Source organism: Saccopteryx bilineata, chromosome 1 (assembly GCF_036850765.1).
Source record: "Saccopteryx bilineata isolate mSacBil1 chromosome 1, mSacBil1_pri_phased_curated, whole genome shotgun sequence".
In the NCBI taxonomy this organism is placed as follows: domain Eukaryota; kingdom Metazoa; phylum Chordata; class Mammalia; order Chiroptera; family Emballonuridae; genus Saccopteryx; species Saccopteryx bilineata.
In genome coordinates this window covers 145,082,423-145,109,365 of record NC_089490.1, presented here as the reverse complement: position 1 = coordinate 145,109,365, position 26,943 = coordinate 145,082,423, and the positions used below count along the sequence as shown (strand labels likewise).

The 26,943-nt window shown below is 49.4% G+C and overlaps 1 protein-coding gene and 1 non-coding gene across 5 annotated transcripts; both read left to right on the top strand.

Annotated features, from left to right (window-relative positions):
* The first annotated feature begins 76 nt into the window (after window positions 1–76).
* Window positions 77–25,637, top strand: BRME1 (break repair meiotic recombinase recruitment factor 1). Of its 4 annotated transcripts, none has more exons than XM_066272016.1 (9): window positions 77–243; window positions 1,050–1,101; window positions 7,315–7,489; window positions 11,859–11,940; window positions 13,150–13,254; window positions 17,312–18,583; window positions 21,935–22,023; window positions 23,976–24,068; window positions 24,461–25,637. In XM_066272016.1, the coding sequence occupies exons 2-9, from the start codon at window positions 1,071–1,073 to the stop codon at window positions 24,609–24,611; spliced, it is 1,998 nt and encodes a 665-aa protein (XP_066128113.1). In that variant the 5' UTR covers window positions 77–243; window positions 1,050–1,070; the 3' UTR covers window positions 24,612–25,637. The 4 variants fall into 4 exon arrangements, with proteins under 4 accessions (XP_066128113.1, XP_066128114.1, XP_066128117.1 ...); XM_066272017.1 differs by having other exon boundaries at window positions 77–257; XM_066272020.1 differs by having other exon boundaries at window positions 24,448–24,551.
* On the top strand, window positions 6,320–6,395 carry TRNAT-GGU (transfer RNA threonine (anticodon GGU)). The gene has a single exon. It is a non-coding gene; the product is annotated as a tRNA-Thr (tRNA).
* Window positions 25,638–26,943: the final 1,306 nt, after the last annotated feature.

The window sequence follows — 26,943 nt, the reverse complement described above, 5'->3', positions numbered from 1 at the left end:
AGTACGCATGCGCGTCGCGGGGCGGTGGGTGGTGCCGCAGGTGGTACCGGCAAGAGGTGGAGCCTGCGTAGGAATAAGGGGCGAAGCTGGCGTCGCGCTTGCGCCTGACTGGGCTTTAACGTGAGGGAAAGAAGCAGAGCACGGGAGACGAGCTGAGCGCGCGCTGGTGTGAGAGACGGCAGTGGCGGTTTGGCTCGCTGCGTCCGGCGTGGCAGTCCGGGTCTGGGCAGTCCTCACGCTTCGGTGCGTGTGTTAGGGTTAGAGTGGACCTAGTTAGTAGAGGCCAGTCAACAGTCTTCGGGCCTCAGGCCTCCTGGCTCTTCAGCACCAGACCTTGGGGCAGCCTGGCCTCCAGGAGGGGCCAACATGCCTTTTCTCCAAAATATTTCACATAATTAATTGAGCCTAGTTGTCCCCCTAACAGCTCCAGGCAGACCTACCCAGTGCCTGGTAAGGACAAAGGGACTTGAACTTCACTGGCTCAGGTCAGTTTGGGCTTGTCCAGCCGCCAACGCTGGAAGGAATTGCCCTGTTGCAACTCCTGTCCCATCAAGTCTCCAGGTGCCTCCTGAAAGGCCTCCCACCCTTTGAAGTGCCCCAGGTGGCCTCTTTAAAGTCACTTTGACTCTGAAGGGTCCCCCGTGTCCCCCTCGAAAGCCTCAGATGTCTCTAGAAGGGTCTCAGAAACCCCAACCTGGAGGGAGGGTCTTCCCACAGACTGCCCCAACTTAGAGACCAGAGCCAGAGTCCCTGAGACTTCCTCCTGAGGACATCCCCATCCTCACCCTGGCACTCTCAGATCCTGGGCAGGAGATAGGCAGTTTCCTCTCTGCCCTTGGCAGCATGGAGGAGGTTTGAGTTCTTAGCCAGCCGCGGCCCAGAGTTGCGGTGACTCCCACCCTGTGCCCTCTTGCGGTTTCAGTGACCCCTCTAGATAGCCACATGGGCTGAGGTAGGGGACAGGATAGCTTCTACCCTCAGCCAATGCCACTGGGTCTGTATCCAGGGACAGTGACTGCTTGTAATGATAGGATTTTGCTCATTTTCAGATTTCTCAGGGAAGGGATAAAATGAGTAAGAGGAAGAAGCGTCGGACCTCAGGTATTTGGACATTTAAAGTGATCTCTCTCTCTCTCTCTCTCTCTCTCTCTTTCTCTCTCTCTCTCTCTCTCTCTCTCTCTTTAGAGACAGAGACAGACAGGAAGGGAGAAAGATGAGAAGCATCAACTCGTAGTTGTGGCAGTTGAGTTGTTCATTGATTGCTTCTCATGTGTGACTTAACCAGTGAGCTTCAGCCGAGCCAGTGACCCCTTATTCAAGCCAGCGACCTTGGGCTTCAAGCCAGAGACCATGGGATCATATCAATGATCCCACGTTCAAGCCAGTGACCTCAGGGTTTCAAACCTGGTTTCTTAGAGTCCCAGGTTGGCCGGCTATCCACTGCACCACCACCTGTCAGGTTCTAGTTGATTTCTATTGCTGTTTCTACTCTTAGAAGGAAATCTGGGCTTATTTATTACAGCGATGCTAACATGACCACACCAAACTCCTTTGAAATGTGATTTACTACCTGCTAGTAAGAAGAGTATAAACATGGAGGAGTGCATACAGCAGAAAGTGAGAGCTTTGTGGAGCTTCCTCCATCTTTTAGTGGGGTCCACAGCTGAGGGGAGGCCCCAGGCTTCGGGCAGGCTCACTCTCAGAGACCACTCCTGAGTAGAGCTTGATGTGTTTCAAGGCCATCTGGTGTGTGGCTAAGTGCTTCACTCTCAAACCAAAAACTTTGGTTCCTCCCGACTGCTGCCTACTGTGTGATGGCAGATGACTTAGTCTCTGCCTCACTTTCCCCCTACTGCTAATAGGGGATAATAAGAGCACCTCCCCCTGTTTTTACAACAGTGATTCTCAACCTGGTAGGGGGAGGAATTTGCCCTCCAGAGGATATTTGACAATATCTAGAAACATTTTGAGTTTTAACAATTGGTGTGTGGGGGTGAGGGCGTGGTACTGGCATTTAGTGGATCTAGGCCAGGATGCTGCTCAAAATCATAGAATGTGCAGGATAGCCCCCACAACATTGAGTCAACCCTAAATGTCAATAATGCCTCAAATGTCAGTAGTGCCAAAGTTGAGAAACATGCCCTAGGCCCTGGCCGGTTGGCCCAGCGGTAGAGCGTTGGCCTAGTGTGTGGAGGTCCTGGGTTTGATTCCCGGTCAAGGCACACAGGAGAAGCGACCATCTGCTTCTCCACCTGTCCCTCCCTCTATCTCTCCCTCTCACTCTCTCTCTTCCTTTCCTATAGCCATGGCTCAAATGGAGCAAAGTTGGCCCCAGTGCTGAGGATGGCTCCATGGCCTCGACTCACACACTGAAACAGCTCGGTTGCTGAGCAATGGAGCAGTGGCCCAGACACGCAGAGCACCCGGTGGATCCTGGTCAGGGGTGCCTGCAGGAGTTTGTCTCTGCCTCCATGCCTCACACTTAATAAAATAGATAAATAAATAAAAACCACGCCCTAGAGTTAAGATGTTAAGTGTTTGTAAGGCCTGAAAAGGAGACTCTAGGTAGAACACAAATGTATGCTGCTGTTATGATTGTCCTTCCAGATTTCTAAAAACTTTTCTTTTTAGCCTGACCAGGCGGTGGCACAGTGGATAGAGCGTCAGACTGGGATGCAGAGGACCCAGGTTCAAGACCCTGAGGTCGCCAGCTTGAGCGCGGGCTCATCTGATTTGAGCAAAATTCCACCAGCTTGAGCCCAAGGTTGCTGGCTCCAGTAAGGGGTTACTCAGTCTGCTGAAGGCCCCTGGTCAAGGCACATATGAGAAAGCAATCAATGAACAACTAAGGTGTTGCAACGTGCAATGAAAAACTAATGATTGATGCTTCTCATCTCTCCGTTCCTGTCTGTCTGTCCCTGTCTGTCCCTCTCTCTGACTCACTCTTTGTCTCTGTAAAAAACAAACAAAAAAAACACCTTTCTTTTTAAAATAATTTTGGGCTTACATAAAAGTTGCAAAAGTAGTTCAGAGTCCTGTGTACCTTCCCCAGGATTCTGCTAATGTTAACATCCAGCAAAATCACGGGACGAGGATCAATCATGTAGTACAGCATTAAAAAAAAACAGGAAATGAACCTGAGTATACTACTTCTTCTAAACGTTTCTATGTACACAAAAACAGTGTATACATAGAATTGGAAAATAGAATCATCACACATTTATATGCAATCATTGTTTTTTACTTTGTGGTATATTGAGACTATCCTTACTTGTCCATATACATATAGAATTTATTCATTAAATAAAAGCATTCAGTATCCCATAGTGTACCTCCATTTTCCTGTATATTGTCTATCTAAGGTAACTCAGACTTCTTAAGTTTAGAATTTACTTTTTATTATTTAAGGAGTAGTACTCATTATCCCTCAAAACTATGGAACTGAAAAGAAATTATCAACAAATTAAAAATATTTTGTGTAAAGATTAGCAACAGGCTGCTTGGGGACACAAGAATTTATCTGACCTTGGAGGGGGAAGCTGGGGACAGCCAGGCCCACCCACAGCAAGTCATTTGGGGCCTCTTGGCCATGGACTCCCCAGCTCATTGAACCCCTAGGCTAGCCTAGGACAGCTGTTTCTGTTTGTCCTGGATGGGGTGGGGAGAGAAGAAAACAATTCTGGCAGGTGGTGAAAGAAGCCCTTTCCCTCCCAGTGTCTGTCTGGCCTTTGGTGTTGAAAACAAGGTTCTGTCTTAGTTTTTCTTAAATTAGTCCTATGGGGACAGATTACAGGAAGGAAATGGGAGGCTCTTCACTCCTGTTGATATTTTTGCTTTTTATTTGATATAAATGCTTATTGGATTAGCAAAGCAAGCTAATTTGGGGGCATCATAAAACCAAATAAACAACACTGCTGTATTTTGTGGTTTTTTTGATAGACCACAAAGTAAGAATATGTTTGTGTAAGAAACTTATTAGAGTCTAGCTCTGGGTGCAGCGTTGGGGTGGGCACCTGAGAAAGGGGTGGGAGACGGCAGCGGTGAGATCAAAGGGTGCAGCAGACTTTCTCCTTCAAGGTCAAGTCAATAAAAAAAGAAAAATATGGCCCTGACCGGTTGGCTCAGTGGTAGAGCGTCAGCCCAGCATGTGGAAGTCCCAGGTTCGATTCCTGGTTAGAGCACACAGGAGAAGCACCCATCTGCTTCTCCACCCCCCCCCCCTTGCTTCTCTCTCTCTCCTTCCCTTCTGCAGCCATGTCTCGGTTAGAGCAAATTGGCCCCAGGTGCTGAGGATGGCTCTATGGCCTCTGCCTCAGGCACTAAAAAAAAATGGCTCTGGTTGCAAATGGAGCAAGGGCTCCAGATGGGCATAGCATCCCCCTCTAGTGAGCTTGCCAGGTGGATCCCGGTTGGGACACATGAGGGAGTCTGTCTCTGCCTCCCCTCCTTTCACTAAATTTAAAAAAAAGAAAGAAAAGAAAAATGCTTCTCACGGAGAGAGCTAATCAAATATACAGCAGTGGGTTATAGTTATGAATGGGTACATGTGACCATAACTCATAGAATTAGAAAATATTACAGAAAAGTTGCTATGGTCTAGTGGAGTGCAAACAGCTGAGTGAATGCTGAGGAGGACCATAACAATTGGCATTAGGACGAGCGGATGCTTATTCAATGGGTTTATTTCAAGGTATATGAGGAGCTGAGGTTGGAAAGGGTCTATGTGACTGAACTTCAGGAAGATCGGGCTTGGGTTTGGTTTGTCCTTTTGTAATCACTGCCTGGTCAGAAGCATAGTACATAGTATGCACTCAGTAAATGCTGAAGTACACTTAAATATGCAGACTTTGGAGTTGGGTGCCTGGAACCCAATTTGGGTTCCTTGGCTTCCTTGTTCCTCAGCTTTCTCATCTGTAAAAGGGATATAACAACCACCTTGAAGTTTTATCATAACACACCCAAGTTCTTAGGACAGTGTCTGGCCTGGAGCTCACTAAAGTCAACTCTTACTATTTGTCCATTGAATAAATGATTCATTTGGGGCCAGATTTGGGGAGGTTTCACAAGCCAGCCACTATTAGCAATTTCTGTGTAAGGGAGGTTCCTTCACCCAACAAGCAGATTTTTAAAATATTTTTATTGATTGATGTTTTTATTTTAACAGAGAGAAAGGAAGGGAGGGGTGGGGAGAGAGAGAGAGAGAGAGAAACATCGATTTGTTGTTCCACCGATTTGTTATTTATGCATTTATTGATTATTGATTCTTGTTTGTGCCTTAGCCAGGGATCAAACCTGCAGACTTGGCACATAGAGACGATGCTGCAACCACCTGAGCCATCTTGCCAGGGCAGTAGATATTAATAAGCATCTGTAGGCTCTAAATTGCTTTCAGTGATTGGGGAGGTATTATAGAGATACAAGGGACTAAGAGGCAGCTGAGACATCACTTCCCTAGCACTTAATGACACTGGGTACAAGTTTTCCCAGGGTGGATATTCTTCAGGCATCATGGAAAACTAGAGTGGTACATAATTTAGTTGTATCTCAATTTCCAGGGAAGTGTTCTGTATTTCCTACATGTTTATTCAGTCATCTACCAAGTATTTATTTATTTATTTACTTTTTTTTTTTTTTACAGAGACAGAGAGAGTGATAGATAGGACAGACAAACAGGAATGGAGAGAGATGATAAGCATCAATCATCAGTTTTCCGTTAGGACACCTTAGTTGTTCATTGATTGCTTTCTTATATGTGCCTTGACTGCAGGCCTTCAGCAGACTGAATAACCCCTTGCTCCAGCCAGTGACCGTGGGTCAAGCTGGTGAGCTTTTTGCTCAAGCCAGATGAGCCCGCACTCAAGCTGGCAACCTTGGGGTCTTGAACCTGGGTCTTCCACACCCCAGTCTGACGCTCTATCCACTGCGCCACCGCCTGGTCAGGCCCAAGTATTTATTGATCACTGACAGTGTACTAGGTGCTCTTCTAGGCACTTAAGACACAACAGAAAGTGAGATAGATGAGGCCCCTCCATGCACGGAGCAAGACAGAAATTACCCAGTACATCAATACTTGCTTAAAAGCTTTGAAGTGAGCAAAACAACATAGGCCTGAAAGGTGGCGCTCTTTAGAAAAGTCAAGCAATGGCCCTTCTGCAGGGATGTTTTAGCTGAAACGTGAAAGAGCTGGTATACACCTCTCACCACTTCCCCAGAGAAACAGTCAGCTAGGTCAGATTGCCGTCTGTGGTTTGGAGGCAAACCAGGCCACCTCAGGCTTCAGCTTCAGTCATGACCTGTCCCTAGGTCAAAAGCCTTTGGGGCCCTGGCTGGTTGGCTCAGTGGTAGAGCGTCGGCCTGGTGTGCGGAAGTCCCGGGTTCGATTCCCGGCCAGGGCACACAGGAGAAGCGCCCATCTGCTTCTCCACCCCTCCCCCTCTCCTTCCTCTCTGTCTCTCTCTTCCCCTCCCGCAGCTGAGGCTCCATTGGAGCAAAAGGTGGCCCGGGCACTGGGGATGGCTCCTTGGCCTCTGCCCCAGGCGCTAGACTGGCTCTGGTCTTTTTTTTTTTTTTTTTTTTAATTTTTCTGAAGCTGGAAACAGGGAGAGACAGTCAGACAGACTCCCGCATGCGCCCGACCGGGATCCACCCGGCACGCCCACCATGGGGCGATGCTCTGCCCATCCTGGGCGTCACCATGTTGCGACCAGAGCCACTCTAGCGCGTGAGGCAGAGGCCACAGAGCCATCCCCAGCGCCCGGGCCATCTTTGCTCCAATGGAGCCTTGGCTGCGGGAGGGGAAGAGAGAGACAGAGAGGAAAGTGCGGCGGAGGGGTGGAGAAGCAAATGGGCGCTTCTCCTGTGTGCCCTGGCCGGGAATCGAACCCTGGTCCTCCGCACGCTAGGCCGACGCTCTACCGCTGAGCCAACCGGCCAGGGCCTGGCTCTGGTCTTGACAGAGCGATGCCCTAGATGGGCAGAGCATTGCCCCCTGGTGGGCATGCCGGGTGGATCCCGGTCAGGCGTATGCGGGAGTCTGTCTGACTGCCTCCCCATTTCCAGCTTCAGAAAAATACAAAAAAAAAAAAAAAAAGCCTTTGGATCCTGTAGCCACGTAAGCTCCTAGGTCCCATCGGGATGAGGTTCCACCCTACCTCTCACTCTTCAGGCAATTATCTGAGCTATCAGATACTTCCTGCTCTTGGAACTAACCTGCCCACATTGCGGCAGTAGCCCTGCCAGGTTTGGTTGTCGGTCATGACAGTATATGCTCTTAGCATCCCTCTACCCCTTTGTCTTCCTTTGTCTCTAAACCAGGAGAAGGAATCCATCCACAGAAACCCCCAAAGAACCCAAGGCTCGAGGACTGTGATGGAACCTGCCAGAGTTTCAAGCTGAACCCCTCATGTCACACTGAAGAGTCAGAAGCCAGGTCAGGACTGGGTCCCTGTGCAGAGCAGAGTGGGAAGAAAACAGGACAGCTGGCCTCCAGGTAGGTGGCTCAGAGCATTCCAGCACCTCCCCATTGTCACTAGGCACAGCACAGCAACCCAGTGAACAGGATGCAAAGGGGAGAGGAGCAGCATGACTCATCCAGTGTAGGGCCTACGCCTGGGCAGGGGCCTTGGATTGTGCTTCTCGATGCTTTCCTCCCAGGATTCTTCTATCCAGAAAGGTCGATATTATAACCAAGGGCAAGAAAAACCTTGAATTTTTCAAGGTCACTTATAGAATGTGGCTCTTTCTTTCTGCTGGTTAAATCCATATTTATCCCTCATTCCTTCTTGATAAAGAACATATCGAAGGAGGAGATCTGTAAAATAGTAACCCATAAAAGAGAATAACAAGCATTATGTGGTAGGCAGTGTGCTAATAAACAATTTACATGCATTAGCTCATTTAATCCTCGTGGCACTGTGAAATAGGTTTTTGTCCCCGTTTAACAGGTAAGGCTTCGAGAGACCAGCAGGCTGGGGTTCTGGCTGTGTTTTGCTCCTGTGCTCCTAACTACTTCGGTTTGTTTCCCAATTCCCTTTTTTTTCTTCTTTTTTTCAGGAAATATGTAGTTAAGTACGGTGGGGAAAAAGAAAGATCTGGAGAAGAGTTCAGTTTAAAAACCACACATAGCCTGACCAGGTGGTGACGCAATGGATAGTGTCAGACTGGAATGCAGAGGACCCAGGTTCAAAGCCCCAAGGTCGCTGGCTTGAGTGTGGGCTCACCAACTTGAGTGTGTGGTTGCTTGTTTGAGCGTGGGATCATAGACATGACCCCATGGTCACTGGCTTGAATCCCAAGGTCGCTGGCTTGAACAAAGGATCACTCACTCTGCTGTAGCCCCCCAGTCAAGGCACATAAGAGAAAGCAATCAATGAACAGCTAAGGTGCTGCAATGAAGAATTGATGCCTCTCATCTCTCTCCCTTCCTGTCTGTCTGTCCCTATTTGTCTCTCTCTGTCACAACAAAACAAAAAACTGCTTACATAACTAACTATAGCAAGGTAGGACAGGTTCTCATGAATTAGGATTAGGAAGGTTTCTGCCACCTGAAGTCTTCAGAAAAAAGAGTCATGGATTGGACTACCAAATTTTCTGAGTAAAACATTAAGGCATGTGACCTGACAATTCTTTTCTGGGATATGTGTATATGTGTGTCTGATCTCAGGTCATTGCAGTTTTAAGATTAAAGGCAGCCCTGGCCCTGGCCGGTTGGCTCAGCAGTAGAGCGTCGGCCTGGCGTGCGGGGGACCCGGGTTTGATTCCCGGCCAGGGCACATAGGAGAAGCGCCCATTTGCTTCTCCACCCCCCCCCCTTCCTCTCTGTCTCTCTCTTCCCCTCCTGCAGCGAGGCTCCATTGGAGCAAAAGATGGCCTGGGCCTGGGGATGGCTCCTTGGCCTCTGCCCCAGGCGCTAGAGTGGCTCTGGTTGTGGCAGAGCGACGCCCCGGAGGGGCAGAGCATCGCCCCCTGGTGGGCAGAGCGTCGCCCCCTGGTGGGCATGCCGGGTGGATCCCGGTCGGGCGCATACGGGAGTCTGTCTGACTGTCTCTCCCCGTTTCCAGCTTCAGAAAAAAAAAAAAAAAAAAAAAATTAAAGGCAACCCTGGTGTGTGTGTGCAGTATGAAGAGAGTGGTCACAAGTCATACCTAAGCCATTTTCCCAGGCACTACAATGTTACTGTGCTCTTTACTCCTGCAGAGGCCAACAGGGCTGATGGGGTTGCAGCCACTACCTGCTCTGCTGTCTGTGTTCATAAGAGTAGTCAGAAGCCCCAAAACATGTTTTCACCATTTTTGGGTTTTTTTTTGTTTTTGTTTGTTTGTTTTGAGGGGGGAAGATAGTGAGGTAGACTCCTGCATGTACCCTGACTGGGATCTATCTCCTCAGCAACCCTATCTGAAGCTGACAGAGCTACCCTCAGCGCCCAGTTAAGCCACTGGCTGCAGGAGGGGAAGAGAGAGAAGGGGAAGAGGGATTGGGGAGAAGCAGCTGGTTACTTCTCCTGTGTGCCCTGACTGGGAACCAGGGACATACGTATGCCAGGCCGACGTTCTATCCACTGAGCCACTGGCCAGGGCCATCTTGTTTTATTTTTTAAATGTTTTATTAAGAAATGCCATGGCCTCTGGCCAGTTGGCTCAGCGGTAGAGTGTCTGCCCAGTGTGTGGAAGTCCTGGGTTCAATTCCTGGCCAGGGCATATAAGAGAAGCGCCCATCTGCTTCTCCACCCCTCCCCTTCTCCTTTCTCTCTATCTTTCTCTTCCCCTCCCACAGCCAAGGCTCCATTGGAGCAAAGTTGGCCAGGTGCTGAGGATGGCTCCATGGCCTCTGCCACAGGCACTAAAATGGCTCCAGTTGCAACGGAGCAACTCCCCAGATGGGCTGAGCATCGCCCCCTAGTGGGCATGCTGGGTGGATCCTGGTTGGGCACATGCAGGAGTCTGTCTTTCTGCCTCCCAGCTTCTCACTCCAGAAAAATACACACACACAAAAAAAAGAAGAAGAAATGCCATGGCCTGACCTATGGTGGTTCGGTGGATAAAGCGTAGACCTGGAATGCTGAGGTCACTGGTTTGAAACCCTAGCCTTGCTTAGTCCGGGCACATATGTGAGTTGATGTTTTCTGTTACTCTTCCCTTTCTCCTTCTATCTCCTCTCTAAAATGAATAAATAAAATTAAAAAAAAGAGAAATGCCACGTGCACAGAAATATAACAGAAAAAATCATAAAGCGAACAAGCTTAACACATTTATATTGAGAAATGAAATCTTGCCAGCACCCAAGAAGCTGCCCAAAGAACCCATTCCAATTAAAATTTTCTAACAGGCTCTTGCTATCTGTATCTAGATTTATTCTGTCTCTGGAATCTCCCCTGGCACAATTTAAGCTCATTAGTATATCTTTATGCTTTTTCCTGTTCCACTTCCAAAGTTAAAATCATATGAAATTTTGATTCCAGGTTTTGGTCCTTTTTTTTTTTTTTTTAACAATATACATATGCACATTTATTTAAATTTAAGAATAGTCTCACCAATGTTTTTAAAAGATCTTTTTAGAGCAGTTTTAGGTTACAATAAAATTGAGAGGAAGATACAGAAATTCCCCACTTACTCCTTGTCCTCACACATGTACAACCTCCCCATTGTCTCCATTACTCACCATAATGATACTTTTTATTTATTTTTTCAACCAAAGATGAACCTGCATTGACTCATCATCACCCAGAGTCCATAGTTTACCTTAGAGTTCACTCTTGGGGTTGTACATCTAGTGGTTTTGGACAAATATATAATGACATGTTTCTACTACTACAATATCATACAGAGTACTTTTACTGCCCTAAAAACCCCCTGTGCCCTGCCTGTTCATTTCGCTCCCTGACCCAAGCAATGACTGATCTTTTTTCTGTTTCCATAGTTTGCTTTTTCCAGAATGTCGTATAGTTGGAATCATCTAGTATATGGCCTTTCACATTGGGCTTCTTTCACTTGGTAATATGCATTTTGGTTTTCTCTATGTGTTTTCATGGGTTGAAAGCTCATTTCTTATTAGTGCTGAATAATATTCCATTATCTGAATGTACCACAGTTTATTCATTTACCCACTAAAGGATCTCAGTTGCTTCCACATTTTGGCAATTACAAATACGCCTTTTTTTCTTTTCTTTTTTTTTTTTTTTTGGTGACAGAGAGAGTGACAGATAGGGACAAACAGACAGGAAGGAAGAGAGATGAGAAGCATCAGTTCTTTGTTGCAGCGCCTTAGTTGTTCATTGATTGATTTCTCATATGTGCCTTGACTGATGGGCTACAGCAGAGTGAGTGACTTCTTGCTCAAGCCAGTGACCTTGGGTCCAAGCTAGTGAGCTATGCTCAAACCCAGTGAGCCCACGCTCAAGTTGGTGACCTCGGGATCTCGAACCTGGGTCCTCCGCATCCCAGTCTGACGCTCTATCCATTGCGCCACCACCTGGTCAGGCACTTACTTTTTTTTTTTTTTTTTGACACTTTCTCATATCAACAAATTCCTTCCTTAGAATTTGCAGTGTTGGGGGCTGGAACGTCAGTGCAAATGAGGATTTTTGGTCTTACTTCAGGAGCCAGTTTTTGTGGGTTTTAAGGGTAAAGTGCTGACAGCAGACAGCTTGTATTCTAAAGGTGGGACTCTGCACCCTTCCTGGAGTCAGATATTCCCCAGGGAACTGCTCCCCCACTCCATCCCACCATCTCAGCAGGTGCTCCATGGCTCCTAGGAGACTCTGCACTACTTTGCCTTTGGACTTCATTCTCTGTCCTGCTAGTTCCCTGCTGGACACCTCTGGTGACTTCAGAACCTCCTCTATTTTGTCTTTCTCTACCCAGCTCCCTGGATAAGGAAGCAGGAGCTCCCTCTAGGCTCCTCATGCATCTGACAAAGGAATCAATTCCTCTTCCTTCTTCCCAGGTGAGCCTGTTTTATAGCTTTCTGTATGTGCAAAAAGAAGCTGCTTCCTGCACTGGCTGGATAGCTTGGTTGGTTAAAGCATCATCTTGAAGCTCAGAGGTTGCTGGCTGATCCCTGATCAGGGCACATATAGGAACTGACTGATATTCCTGTCTCTCTCTCCTTCCTCTCTCTCTAAAATTAATAAAATAGCCCTGGCCGGTTGGCTCAGCGGTAGAGCGTCGGCCTAGCGTGCGGAGGACCCGGGTTCGATTCCCGGCCAGGGCACACAGGAGAAGCGCCCATTTGCTTCTCCACCCCTCCGCCGCGCTTTCCTCTCTGTCTCTCTCCTCCCCACCCGCAGCCGAGGCTCCATTGGAGCAAAGATGGCCCGGTCGCTGGGGATGGCTCTGTGGCCTCTGCCTCAGGCGCTAGAGTGGCTCTGGTCGCAACATGGCGACGCCCAGGATGGGCAGAGCATCGCCCCCTGGTGGGCAGAGCATCGCCCCTGGTGGGCGTGCCGGGTGGATCCCGGTCGGGCGCATGCGGGAGTCTGTCTGACTGTCTCTCCCTGTTTCCAGCTTCAGAAAAAAAAAAAATGAAAAAAAATAAAAATAAAAAAAAAATAAATAAAATAAACATTTTTGTTTGTTTGTTTAAATGAGAGGAGGGGAGATACAGAGACAGACTCCTGCATGCACCCTGACCACAATCCAGCTGGAAACCCCTGTCTGAGGCATATGCTGTGCCAGCTGGGACTGCTCGCAACCAAGCTATTTTTAGCACCTGAGGCTGAGGCCCCATGGAGCCATCCTTAGTACCTGGGACCAACGTGCTCAAATCAGTCGAGCCAGGCTGTGGGAGGGGAAGAGAGAGAGAGAAAGAAGGAGACGGGGTGAAGAAGCAGATGGTCGCTTCTCCTGTGTGCCCTGACCAGGAATGAAACCCAAGACTTCCACATGCTGTGTCAGGGCTCTACCACTGAGCCAACTGACCAGGGCAAAATAAACATTAAAAACAACAACAACAAAAAGGAGTTGCTTCCTTTAGAATAGAGGTCCTGCCTCTATTCATCCTCAGGCCAACAGACTGGTTTGCCCTAGGGTTAGAGGACAAAGGCCATGTTTGAGACTACAAGAAAGAAACTAGTTTTAGTGTTTGGTTTCTTTCTGAGACCTTGTTCCTCCTTTCTATTTATTACTGCTTTGTCTTATTGTATCTGATTCACAGAATTCATTTGGGAGATTTGTCCCCCAGTTTGCAAAACCCAGGAAGGCATTGACAAGACTGGCAGCTACAAGTGAAGAGGACCTCAGGACTGGGGCCTTTAGCTTGGTAAGGCCCTAACCACTTGGATGGATCTCCAGAGCTTAGGTGGAGTAGGAAAACCCAAACCCAAAAGGTTATTTGCTATAGGATTTCATTTACAGAACGTTATTGAAATGACAAAATCATAGACATATTGGGTGGACTAGTGGTTGCCAGGGGTTGGAGACAGGGTGGGCAGCAGGGTAGAGAGGTGAATATAGCTACAAATGGCAGTCTGGAAGCTTTTTGTTGCAGCTTTTCGGTATCTAAACTGTTGTGGTGGATACACAACCTCCACCAGTGAGAGACCCATATAGAATTTAATACACATATGCAAATGGAGAGCTGAATAAAGTCAATGACTATATCAATTTCAGCATCCTGGTTGTGATATTGTACTTTATGTAAGGTGCTACCATTGGGACAAACTGGGTAAGGCACACAAGGGATATTTTCACATTATTTCTCACAACTACACAATAATTTACAATGATCTTGCAAAAAAGTTTACTTTAAAAAAAAGAAGGTTGAGCCTGGCCAGGTTGGTTGCTGGTGGCTTAACTGAAGCCGTAAAGTACAGACCCTCTCCTAGAAAGGGTTAGCCCTAAGATATAGAGATGCAATTGTGAAGGAGGTGTCTCCCCCCAGTGCTGATAACTCTACAAAAGACGTGAGGGAGTAGCTGCTGTTTATAGGTACACATAGATTCAAACCTCAGTCCCTAGGTATTGAATTTATTTGCATTCCAATTTGGAGGGAGAGCTGATGGTACAGGTGCAAAAGGAAGGGAGATGATAGCAGGTTGACTCCACTGAAGGATGGAGTTGCTGCTAGTTGAGACGGAGACTCTGAGGAGATGCTCGGGAGCTGGGGCTGGTTGTGTCACATTGAAGGGGACTGGGAGATGCCAGGTGGAAATGTCACATATGTGCATCTAGAGTCAGGGGAGATCTGGGCCGCAGTGACTTCACAAGTTTAAATTGGAGCGCCTGGAAGGATCAAGCTGCTGTCTACCTAAGGATGATACTCCATCTATGTCCCAGCTGGAACTCTCCTCACCCTGAGCCACTCATGTCATCTATCTCTTACCTCCTTTAGGGACTTGTCATTTCTCTCACTCTTTATAAACAGTTTATCTTGAAATAATTTAGAGATTTATAGGAAGTTGCAAAAATAGTATGGACCCGCCTGACCAGGCGGTAGCGCAGTGGATAGAGTATCAGACTGGGATGCGGAGGACCCAGGTTCGAGACCACGAGGTTTCCAGCTTGAGCACGGGCTCATCTGGTTTGAGCAAAAGCTCACCAGCTTGGACCCAAGGTCGCTGGCTCGAGCAAGGGGTTACTCAGACTGCTGAAGGCCCGCCGTGTTCAAGGCACATATGAGAAAGCAATCAATGAACAACTGAGGTCTCACAACGAAAAACTGATGATTGATGCTTCTCATCTCTCTCCGTTTCTGTCTGTCTGTCCCTGTCTATCCCTCTCTCTGACTCTCTCTCTGTCCCTATTAAAAAAAAAGAAGGCCCTGGCCGGTTGGCTCAGCGGTAGAGCGTCGGCCTGGCGTGCGGGGGACCCGGGTTCAATTCCCGGCCAGGGCACATAGGAGAAGCGCCCATTTGCTTCTCCACCACCCCCCTCCTTCCTCTCTGTCTCTCTCTTCCCCTCCTGCAGCCAAGGCTCCATTGGAGCAAAGATGGCCTGGGCGCTGGGGATGGCTCCTTGGCCTCTGTCCCAGGCGCTAGAGTGGCTCTGGTTGCGGCAGAGCGACGCCCCGGAGGGGCAGAGCATCACCCCCTGGTGGGCAGAGTGTTGCCCTTGGTGGGCGTGCCGGGTGAATCCCGGTTGGGCGCATGCGGGAGTCTGTCTGACTGTCTCTCCCCGTTTCCAGCTTCAGAAAAATACAAAAAAAAAAAAAAAAAAAAAGAAGTATGGACTCATGTCTCCACTGATGAAGGAATGCATAAACAAAATGTAGCATATCCACACAATGATATTAATCAGCCTTACAAAGAAAGGATATATTACCACGAGCTACAACGTAGGTGAATCTAGAAAACATTATGCTAATGAAATAAGCCAGTCACAAAGCAACAAATGCTGTACACTTACATCAGGTCCCTAGATTAGACAAACCCATAAAGACAAGAGTATGGGGATATTGAGGGGCAGGAGAGAGAGGGAATGGAGGACCCTTACTAAGGGATCCTCATTAGTGTTTAATGGGGATAGAGCTTCAGTTGTATAAGATGGGAGGGTTCTGGGGATGGGTGTTTGTGATGGTGGTGTAAGAGTGTGAGTGTACTTAATGCCACTGAACTGTACACTCAAAAATGGTTAAATCCTGGCTGGTTTTCTCAGTGGTAGAGCGTCAGCCCAGCATGTGGATGTCCTGGGATTGATTTCCGGCCAGGGCACACAGAAGTGCCCATCTGCTTCTCCACCCTTCCCCCTTTCCCTTCTCTCTAGCTCTCTCTTCCCCTCCTGCAGCCAAGGCTCCACTGGAGCAAAGTTGGCCCAGGCACTGAGGATGGCTCCATGGCCTCTGCCTGAGGCGCTAGAATGGCTTCAGTTGCAATGGAGCAACGCCCCAGATGGGCAAAGCATCATCCCCCAGTGGGCATGCTGGGTGGATCCTGGTCGGGCACATGTGAGAGTCTATTTCTCTGCCTTTCCACTTCTCACTTCAGAAACAAACAAACAAACAAACAAAAAATTAAGATAGCGCTTGACCAGGCAATGGCGCAGTGGCTCAGTGGATAGAACATCAGACTGGGATGCAGAGGACCCAGGTTTGAAACCCCAAAGTTGCCAGCTTGAGCACAGGCTCATCCAACTTGAGTGCAGGATTGCTGGCTTGAACATGGGACTATAGACATGACCTCATGGTCACTGGCTTGAGCCTAAAGGTCGTTGGCTTGAAGCCCAAGATCGCTGCTTGATTGAGCAGGGGGTCACTCACTCTGCTGTAGCCCCCTGGTCAAGGCACATATGAGAAAGCCATCAATGAACAGCTAAGGAGCCACAACAAAGAATTGATGCTTCTCATCTCTCTCCTTTCCTGTCTGTCTGTCCCTATCTGTCCCTCTGTCAGTCTCTCTGTCTCTGTCACACACACAAAAATGGTTAAGATAGTGAATCTTACATTGTGTGTATAATACCATGATTTAAAAAGAAAACAGCACAGAGAAGTCCTTGTGTTTCCTCCCCTCCCTTCCCCCAGTGGTGACATCTTACATAAGCATAGTTTATCGCCAGTCTAGGTAATTGACATTGATATGATTCACAGACCCCCTTCACTTTTATATTTTTTATCTCCATGTGCCTGGTGCTGGCGGGGAGAGAAGCTGTTGGAAGGAAGGATTTCTGTGCTTCCGGTTGCCCCTTCAGTCCCTGGCACAAAACTGTCCTGTACTGATACAGTAGTCCCCCCCTAATGAAAGTTTTACTTTCCATGGTTTTAGTTACCTGTGGTCAACCATAGTCCAAAAATGACCCCTGGCCATCCCATGGGAAGGCGTTTTAAATGGAAAATTTGAAAAATAAACAATTCGTAAGTTTTATTATGTGCTATTCTGAGTAGTGTGATGAAATCTCATGCTGAATCGTCACTTTGTCCAGTGGCTCCACCCTGCATATGCTCCCCTTTCATTAGTCACTTAGTGGCTGTCTGGTTTTCAGGTCAACTGTTGTGGTATCACAGTGCTTGTGTTCCTGTACCTTTATTTTATTCAGTAAAGGCTCCAAAGCCATTCACATAAGTTTTATTGCAGTATACTGTTATAATTGTCCTATTTTATTATTAATTATTGTTAATATCTTACTGTGCCTAATTTAAAAATTAAACTTGATTGTAGGTATGTATGTGTAAGAAAAAACATAGTATATATAAGGTTCAATACTATCTGCAGTTTCAGGTGTCCACTGTGGGTCTTGGAATGTACCCTCCACAGGTAAGGGGGACTACTGTACTGATCCCTTTGGTTGTCCTCACAGCATCTGAAACTACAGGGGAAGTAACAACTAGAAATCTCCAGGGTGACTGATTATTGAAGGCCTGAGGCTAAGTCTTTCTCTCTATACAGGAAACACCACCAGAGTCCAGTGCCCAGCAGGCAGGAAGCCAATTGAGGGAGGAGTCCCCAGAGCTCACCGTCTGGAAGGCCAGTGAGCCAGGAGTTCAGACCCAGGCAGATGGCACCTGCTCTGAACACAGCATCCAAAACCCTGAAACACCTGTGTCCAGCAGGAGGGATTCTCAACCTGAGGTCTCCAGTGATGTTTCTCCAGAATGGGGGATGGCATCCCTGGCCTCAGAAAGGGCCAGCCAGAGCTACCTGTTGGAGCAAGGAACCAACTTACCAGACGGTGGAAGCATAGAGCGGGGTGGGATTCCAGCTGATCATGACCCGAAAGGGCATCTGCTAAGCAGTGGTGCTGAAGAGAAGGAGCCAGATCAAGGAGCCCCACAGAAGAAGGATGCCCGAGGGAGAGCACGGATTAACCAGGAGAAAGAAGACAGTGTCCTCGGCCAGGCCATTCAGGGTTCAGAGCCTGGATCTGCAGCCCAGGTTCTCCCTGACCCCATACAGACACTCAGCAGGGCTGGCCAGGAAGCAGAAGGGAGCTGTAGCGACCCAAGATGCTCCTCCCTTAGGATCATTGTCATCACAGATGCAATCACAGACCAGAGGGTTGTGGAAGAGGCTGGGCCAGGTGGGGAGGCTAACAATGGGGTGCCAGCCACTCCCAGCAGGAAGGCCCCTGATGTAGACCATAGAGGGGCCCCTCTCAGAGGCATGCCTCTCACTAGGGAGACCACAGGAGGCGGAGGAGAGGCAGAGCAGGAAGCTGAGCCCCCTGGTGATGTCCTCGGGGGCCCTGCAGGCTCCCTGGCTCTGGTTCAAGGGATCCAAGAACCCATATTAGGTGGTGGAGATTCCAGTCCTATAGCCTCAGAAATGGGCCCAGTTGTTGATCAGACACAGATGCCAGGCTTGGATCAAGAAGGGCTGAGAGGTGTGTGTGTGCTGCCTTTGCTGTCACAGACCTTGGGTGAAAAGGCAACTGAGTTAGTTAGCCAGAGCCATGAACCCCTTGGGAGTTTCAGTCTTTCCCTTGGAGCCTCTGTCCCACTGTTGCACAGAGAAGCAGTGGATGGTCCTCCCTGGGATGGCATAGCCCACCAGGGCAGCCTAGATGCCCCTGTAGGCCCAGCAGGCCAGCCCCAGCACCCTCCTGACTCTTCAGACCAGGACATGTTGAGGGGGTCCACAGATGTGGAACTTGACTTCTTGCCAGACAGCCAAATACAGGAAGCCTTGGGAGCCCCCAACTTTGAAGCCCCATGTGAGCAGGTAAGAGCTTTCTAAAGTTACAGCCAGACCATGTGTGCCATTGTCCACAGACCCTCACCCAAAACGCCCAGTGGTAGGGGAAGGATTGGGCATGTGATGGTCTGTTTATATGGCAAATGAGTCTAGGGGTCTGAGTTGCAGCTTCAATGAGTGTGGAGTCTGTGATTTTCCAGAAGGGAAAGACCTGCCTTTCCATAAGGGGCCTGTTCCAAGTGTATGCATGAGATTTTTTCTGCTAGAATTTGTAGGGACTATGCTTCCTTCAGGGATCTGCCTGCCTGACAGGCAGTGGGGAAGCTGCCCAGTGAGCTTCTGCCAGCCATGTTGCTCACCTGTCAGGACAGGTGGCAGCCTTGCTTTGGCCCTGCTCCCAAGGGGAGTTCCATATTCCTGGCTAGTGGCACACCTGAGCCTGGGCTGCATGCTTTGCAGTGGTGCCCTGGGTGGCAGATGGTTCTCCATTCTCTTTCCACACACTGGCTGAGGAAGAGAGACTGAAGGAGGTTGGGCAGCTGCCAGAGGTGACTCGGCCAGGGTCGGCCTGATTCTACAGCTGTGCCTCAGCCACCCCATCTCAGAGTGTGGAGCCCAATTCCCTTGATAAGCGTTGTCCTGTTTTTCCAGCTGTTCCTGTTGAGATTTTTTTTAAAAAATGTATTCGATACATGCTTGTTAGGAGCCTGTGTATGCCAGGTGTGAAAGCACCAGGTGAGGTCCCTGCCCCTGGAGGTGCTCAGTAGCACTTTTCCTGCCTGCCTCTCCCAGAGTGAGCATTTTTGGACCCTATCATTTTGGAACTTAAAGAGTCTTCATATGACACAGCTCCAGAACACAAGCACAGGATTTCCTCTGGTGCCCCGCTGAAGAAAGCCAGATGTTCTGATTGCGAAGGGAGAACATGGCTGGGTTGAGTGAGTATGGCTCTTTACTGAACTGCCTTCCCAGAGGATGGCCAGGGCTCGTATTTGGCCCTCCACAAAGTTTACCTATGAGGTGATTTCAGACCTAGTTCCTTGGGCCACCCATTTCATAATCACTAGATGAGCAAGAGAGATCATGGAAAGTAGGTCACAGTGCAGAGTTAAAATACAATCGTCTGGATAGGTAGACATTCAGGTGCTGGGAACAGCTGAAATTTTAGAATTGAGGCCTCGTTTCTTGAAAAATACAAACTCCTCACTCAGAAAGAAAGGTTGTCTAAGCTACTTCCAGTCTCTAGTCTCTTGGGCCGTGGCTAAGGGAGAAGGCTGGGGAAACAGTTGGAACATCTGGTGGCATCCAGCAGGCAAAAGAGTGAGCTTTTCCAGGCAGGATGCAAGTGACAGTACACTTGGATAACATCAGGGACTCAGCAGTGTGGGGGCCTGGGCATGCAGTTGGGTGGTCAGACCTGACAGGTCCCCCAGGGGAGTAGGCACTGCTTTAACAAGGCTGCCAGTGCCCGGACAAGTTTTGTTTTGATATTGGTTATTTCTGAGCAAGTTGGAGTGATTCAGGCAAAGCAGATTACCATGGGAAGATTGTGGATGGCCGTTGGCAGGAAGACCAAGTGGGGAGGGACACTTAGGAATGGATCACAGATGGCTGGAGAGCAGCAGCACTGCCTCCCACAACTGGCCCTCAACCTCACCAGACACAACCATGAGCACCACTTCAGAGGAAGCCACTTGGAGACTCACAGAGGTTACATAGCAGTGACAGACTGGTCTCAAATTCAGGTCCCTTCACAGGAAAGTTCAGTGTTTTTCTTCTCCGGACAGCTCCCTTGAGATGTGATACTCACCCAGAGCCAGTGGAGCATCCATACACTGCTTAGAAGCATCATTTCAAAAGCTGATTCCCAGGGCCCTTTCAGGCTGAAACCTGTGTGACCCTGGCACATTCAGGACCACTCTGTCATGACATTTACACAATCCTGTTAGGAGAGAAAATAGTCCTCATGGCCAAGAACAGTGTAGTGAGATTGGTGAATATGTGACATTGAATCGCATTTTATGTCAGAGTTGCCTGCATGAAATAACCAGCTGCTGGGAGACACTATATTGTCTATAGCAGAGATCCCAGCTGGCACTGCTGGCATCTGAGCCAGATTGTTCTCTGTGGTGTGGACTGTCCTGTGCACTGTAGAGTATTGAGCAGCATCTCTGGCCTCCACCCACCAAGTGCCAGGATCACCTTCTCCCCCAGTTGTGACAACCAAAAATGTCCCCAGACATTGTGAAGTGTCTCCTGGGGATGGCATGATCCCAGGTGAGAATTACTGGGCTACTGGCAGTTTTTCATGTGGTTCAGGCACCTCTTTGCTAGTGTAGCTCAACCCTTCACCCCACCTCCATGAGGGGAAAGGACGTCCCTAGAGCAGTCCACTTCCAACCCAGGACTGAGCAGGTCACTTCACCTCAGCCTTTTTCCTCTTTCAGAAGGATGCATGTCACCTCTGTGATTGAGCCTGACATTTTCTACAAAAATTAAACCACTGTTGACATTTAGAGACTTAAGCTTCTCAGGGTTATTTGGCTCTCTCCCCTATTAATTATGAATTTTTCCTTTGCAATATATTTACAAAATTTTATCCTGATATAAAATGTGTGGCTTATCTGGCTGACCTCTTCCCCTTGACTCTGATGCCCACCTTGCTACAGCCACCACCCCTAAGGGTTGTCTCTGTACCCTTCTAGGTACTGCAGGATGCACAGGAGACAGCACTATACCTCAGTTGTCAGGAATAGAGAATGTATGGATGGAGACACCCCTGGGCATAGATCAGCCTATTGGAAGGTGCAGGCCCGGAAGAGAACAGCAGAGTCAAGCCCAGTTACCCTATCTGCTCTCTTTCTCAGTGAGAAGGGCAAGAGCAGCCCAGGCTTGTAGCCTCTAGGTCAAGCCATTATATTTCCTCAGCAGGAGTTCCAGCCTCAGTGTTCCCAGTGTGGCCAAGGGGAAGTGAAGTTTTCTGCATGACTTTTTTAAGTGAGAGAGCGAGAGGGAGGGACAGATAGGAAGGGAGAATGGAAGCATCAACTCATTTATGGCACCGTAGTTGTTCATTGATTGCTTTCTCATATGTGCCCTGACCAGAGGGTCTCCAGCTGAGCCAGTGATCCCTTGCTCAAGTCAGCAACCATGGAGTCAAGTCTATGATCCCATGCTCAAGTCAGCGACCCTGCGCTCAAGGTGGTGAGCCTGCGCTCAAGCCTGTGACCTTAGGGGTTTGAACCTGGATCCTCAGCATCCCAGGCCAACATTCTACCCACTGTACCACTGCCTGGTCAGGTTCTGCATGACTTTTCTTTCCTGCCCTGTGCAGGGCTCACCTAGCCAGAGGTTCACATATGTGTTCTCTCTTTCCAGTTGTTTCCTGCAGGGAGCGGGGTGGACCCTTGTTGGACTGGCACCAGCCTAGGTACTGATGGAGGACCCCTCACCAAAGTCCAGTCAAGGTAGGCCAGGTGGGAGGCTGCCCCAGGATCCTTGCCTTGGTGTGAGTCCTCTCTTCGGAGAGGGAGTGTCACTGCTTTTCTGGCACTGGAGCGCCCATGCTTTCTCTACTGCCAACCCTGTGAGCTCCATTTTGCTGATGAGAGGGACAAGGGGGCCTTGGCTCTCCCCCACTGGGCCTTGCTTTCCTCAATCTAGTAAGGGAGCTGAGTCGTGTCTTTCAAACTGCGTGTGTATCCCTTGCAAATGGAGAATTGGTGACCAGCCATCTGCACCCAAACAAGTGTGTCTCTCCAGGAGCCCTGGGGTGGTGCCCATGGATTGTTTGAATTCAGTATGTGCATTTTTCTGCAGAGAGGATCCAGAACTCTCTGAATCTCCTTGGAGTGAGGTGGCTAAGCACCATTGGCCAAGCCGATCTTGGGTGGTCTCAGTTCTGACAGTGTGGGCCCTCTAGTGTCTCTGACCTGTTCTGTCTTCTCACTTCCTACTTGGCTCTGTGCCCCAGGGCAGGCCACTTTCTCTCCCTCCTGCCAGCCACCAGGTGTACTGCCCCTCTACCTGAGAAGTGTAGGGGGACGACGGGGGTGTCCATCTCTTCTCACCTATCCTTTCTCCTAGCCCTACCAGGGGTAAGTCCTGGGTGACGGTCCTTTTCCGTTACCTTGTACTTGAACAGGCCTCTGCAGAGGCAGTGTCTTATCAATTATTTATGGCCAAGTTTCTGTTTCTATCTAGCAAGTGTGGAGGAAGGGCCAGGGGTTCAGCCCTTGGTGAATTTCTGTTTCTCCTCTTCCTCCTCCTCCTCCTCGAGGTATAAGGTGGTATGTTTTTGCCTTCTTCCCTTACACAAGCTCTGTCACTGGTACCTGTTGTGCCACTTGTGTATACACACACACACACACAGAAACACACACACCCCTGTACAAGGACCAGAGGCAAGTTAGTTAAACTGACTCCACCATTGTTTGAGCAAAGGGGAGGGAGAATTGTGTCTGAATCACAGATGGCCTCAATGGGCCAATGGAACCCCACACAGAATTCTGGAAGACCCCCAGGGCAAGTCCTCGGATCCATGGCCCATGGTAAGACACAAAGGAAGCTTAGGCCTGGGTCAGCTAGCCATCTTGGATGACAGGCAGGTGGAACAGAACCAGAGATTCCATTTTGACAGCCCAGGAGGTGCTGCCAAGCCAAGGGTGTGGTAGGCTTTAACAAGGACTGTTGACCAGAGGCCAGGATGACCCTCTGCCAGCACCTGCAGGCCACACGTTATATACAGTGGTTGCTTTGGCATATGCGCCCTTTCATCAATGTCAATGCCATCCAGTGCTGGCTCTTCCAGGAACTGCTCTGGGCACTGGGCAGGCAATGTAGGACGGGACAAAACATGGAGCTACTACGATCTAGTGTGTGTTGTGCAGGGCAGGTGAGGTGAGAGAGACAAGCAAATTTGATAAATAGCAGAGGGTTAAGGAGGAAGATAGTAGGGAAAGTTAAAATTTTAATTCTGTGATTAGTGAAGCCCAGCTCCCCCCTCAAGGAGGAGACGTTGGGAAAGAACATCCCAGAGTCCTAAGAAGTGCTCAGGGAAAGGCTAGGAATTCAGTGTGGCTGGAGAAGGGGGGAGGGGGACAAAAGGGAAGAATGTGTCTGGAGGTGCCAGCGATTGGATGGTGTAGTGAGCCAGGTTTCCATTTTCACAGCCCTCCACCACGTGCTGCATGGAAGACAAACTGTAGGGGCAGTAGCTGGAGGTCCAAGGAGGTCCAGTAGCTGGATCCGCTTCCTGTGGTGGGAAGCGGCTAGATTCTAGGTATGCTTTTAGTGTTTGATCCAGGTGGCCATCAAAGGAAAAGCAGACAGCTGAAGGCCCAGCAAAAGCCCCCCAGAATGGTGTTTGGAGGAGCTGAATGCTGAGATCAAGCCTCTTGTCTTCTTCCTTTCCCTCTAGTACCCACAACAGGATCAAGCCCTGTGAAGCCTGCAGGATGGAGGATGCCACAGATACAGTGCACGGCCTCATTGTTGAACTCTCCAATCTGAAGTAAGAACTGGGCTTGGATCCACAGATGGACAGGACAGGCAGCTGGCTGGGGTTGGAGGGACCAGTGGGGCAGCAAGAAGGCCCCCTACAGTGGCCACCTAGCAAGGGGCCTCCAGAAAGTATCACTCCTCCTGGGCCCTCACCTATTATGTCATAAACCCATCCTTTAAAGTTTATAGAATTATTGGGTTCTAGAGAGGTACTGGGACAGTCAGTAGTCTACTCTGTAACAGATTGATTCTGACTGCATTTGTGAATGTGCCTGTGTTTGAGCCTGTTTATGTGTGAACTGTGAGTATGCATGAGTGTGTGAGCCTGTGTGAGAACATGTGAGCAGGAGTGTGAGGTGTGTCTTGCTCTGGCTCATAGTCAATGCCAGTATTTTCATATAGCCGGCTGATCATGAATGCCCACCGGGACCTGGAAGCAGTCAAGAGACTCTACTACAGGAAGGCAAAGCCTGCAGGGAAAGCCCCCTCGCCCTACACATCAAAGGGAGCTGGGACTCTCGTGCAAGTGGAGCAGGCCTGGAGAGACTTGTAGACGTTTCCAAATGGGAAAGCTGGGGGATTGTGTGTGCGGTGCCTACAGCTCCCATGGATGTGCATGTTTTGTTCAAACCCTAACCCCCAGAAGTGCCTGATGTCCCTGCCAAAGTTGGCGGCAGTCCCTCAGCAGACCGTGGAAAGTCTACAGTCTCTGATGTTGCTCCTGGTTTTGGTTACCCCCAGGATGCTCTAGCCGGTCCTAGGGGGTCTCAGAAACCTCTTCAGCAGACCTCAAAGTCAGCTTCCCATGGGAAACCCTAAGGGCCCCTCTGGAGTCAACAGCCTCCCTCTGTAATCTGTATGCAGAGGGAGCCTGCTCCTCCAGAGGCTGAGCTGCAGTGAGTTAGAGGTGGCAGGCTGGGGCCCCAGGAGCAGGGCCCAAAGCCACCTGGAGGTTTATCTGGGTTTGCAAAGTTTGACTCTTAGCTGAGGTTACTCAGGTTCAGAATTTGTTTCTTTCCTGAAGAAAAGGGTTCTCTTTGTTTGTCTTTCTCCAGATTTCCATTTTATTTTGCGAAGACTATTAATAAATGATTCTCTGCAAGGACCCAAGACCTGTTGTTTGGGGGTTGAAGCTGTTGGGTTCCTTGATGTTTTGCCCACAAACCTCCCTAACCACCTCTTTCTCTTTTCACTTAATGAACTCCCTAGGAAGGCAAGTAGGGCTACTGCTGGTACGCAGGTCAGGGGGTCCCCATGGGTTCCCAAGTATATAGAGTTCCCCAGGAGCAGACAGCTGTGTGTACCCATTCAGGCACAAACACCAGCATCTATGAGGTAGTGAGCCCATAGGACTCACCTGGAGAGTGTTTTCAGTGCCCATTGGTCCTTTCTCTTCTGCATGGGACAAGCTGCTTTGAAGCCCAGCCTAGGAGGTAGTGTGGGGGGTTATTATTAACTCAGACATGATGCTGAGGGCAGTCACTGCACACCTCATCCCATACAAGCCTGATCACAGCCCCATAGTGGCATTGGAAGGAGCCCCAATCGCTATCATTAAACCCATTTCACAGAAAAAGATACTTCTGTTAAAATGGTCACACCATCAGGTGGACCAGACCCACCCCTTTATTAGTGGCTCTGCCTGTGGCTCCCACATTCAAACTCCTAGGGCCATGGCAGAGCACCCCTTCCACTGCTGCCTTCTTACATCCTGGGAGACCCCATTTGGGTGGGCAGCAAGTTGGATCAGGGTCCCCTGCCACCTCTCTTCCCTTGACTCTGCCAGGACAGGCTGGTTCATCCAGTGTCCTGGGTCCAAGCCACAGCAGCTCTGGCTTATGCCCTTAGCGTTTGTAGCAGCTGGCAGTGGCTGGGAGGTTGTGTCCCCAATTCAATATGAAGACACTTAGGGCCACCCCTCCTTGTTTTTGTCTTCCCTTCTCCCCTCCAAGCCTAGGCAGCAGGCAGTCTTCAAGGGTAGGTTCCTATCACTAGCTTTCCTCCTGGGTGGCCTCAGGTCCCCAGTTCAAGGGCAGAGAGGATCTGCAAAGTCCAAATCCTGCCTCCACCCAACCCTGGGATAGAGAGACCATGTGGGTTGGAGATGAAGGCCAGCTCTTAGTTTAGGAAAGGAATGTGGATTGGACACTTGCCACCTGCTGCCCCCTGGAGGCCAGGAAAACAAGCTCTGGTGATGGAGAAGACAGACATGGGTGGCGGTTCCTAAGGGCAGCCCCTCAGGAAAATCGGATCACAACCCCTAGGTCAGGAGGGCTCTGTATCTCTCTCCCAGTCTTGCTACAGTAGACCCAAAATTGCCTCCACAGTGCCCTTGGGCAGGGCCCCAGGACAGAGTCCTATTTCCTGCCCTCCCCCACAGAAGGACATGGCATGTGACTCCACGGCCCCAAGTCATTGGGGACTTGGGGCATTGTCGTGTGATGTAAACATTCAGAGGGCCTCTTTGATGAGGACAATGTGAGGAGGGAGACTGTCTAACTGTCTCTCCATTTCTCCCTCAAATTATGCCTCCCCACCCCCATTGTGGGGGATTCCACCTCTTTGGCATGTCAGCATGAGAGGGGGGCTGAAAGGGAGTTTGAAAACACCAATGGACCCTGGCTAGTGGCTCAGTGGATAAAGCATCAGCCCCAGGTATGAACACCCCAGGTTTGATTCTGGGTCAGGGCACACAGAAGTGACCATTTGCTTTTCACCCACTCCCTCTCCCCTTTCTCTCCCTCTTCTCCTCCCACAGATTGGTATGAGCATGGCCTGGGGCGCTGAGGATAGCTTGGTTGATTTGAGCATTGGCTCCAGATGGGTTTTCTGGGTGGATCCCTGACAGGGCGCAGGCAGGAGTCTGTCTCACTATCTCCCCTCCT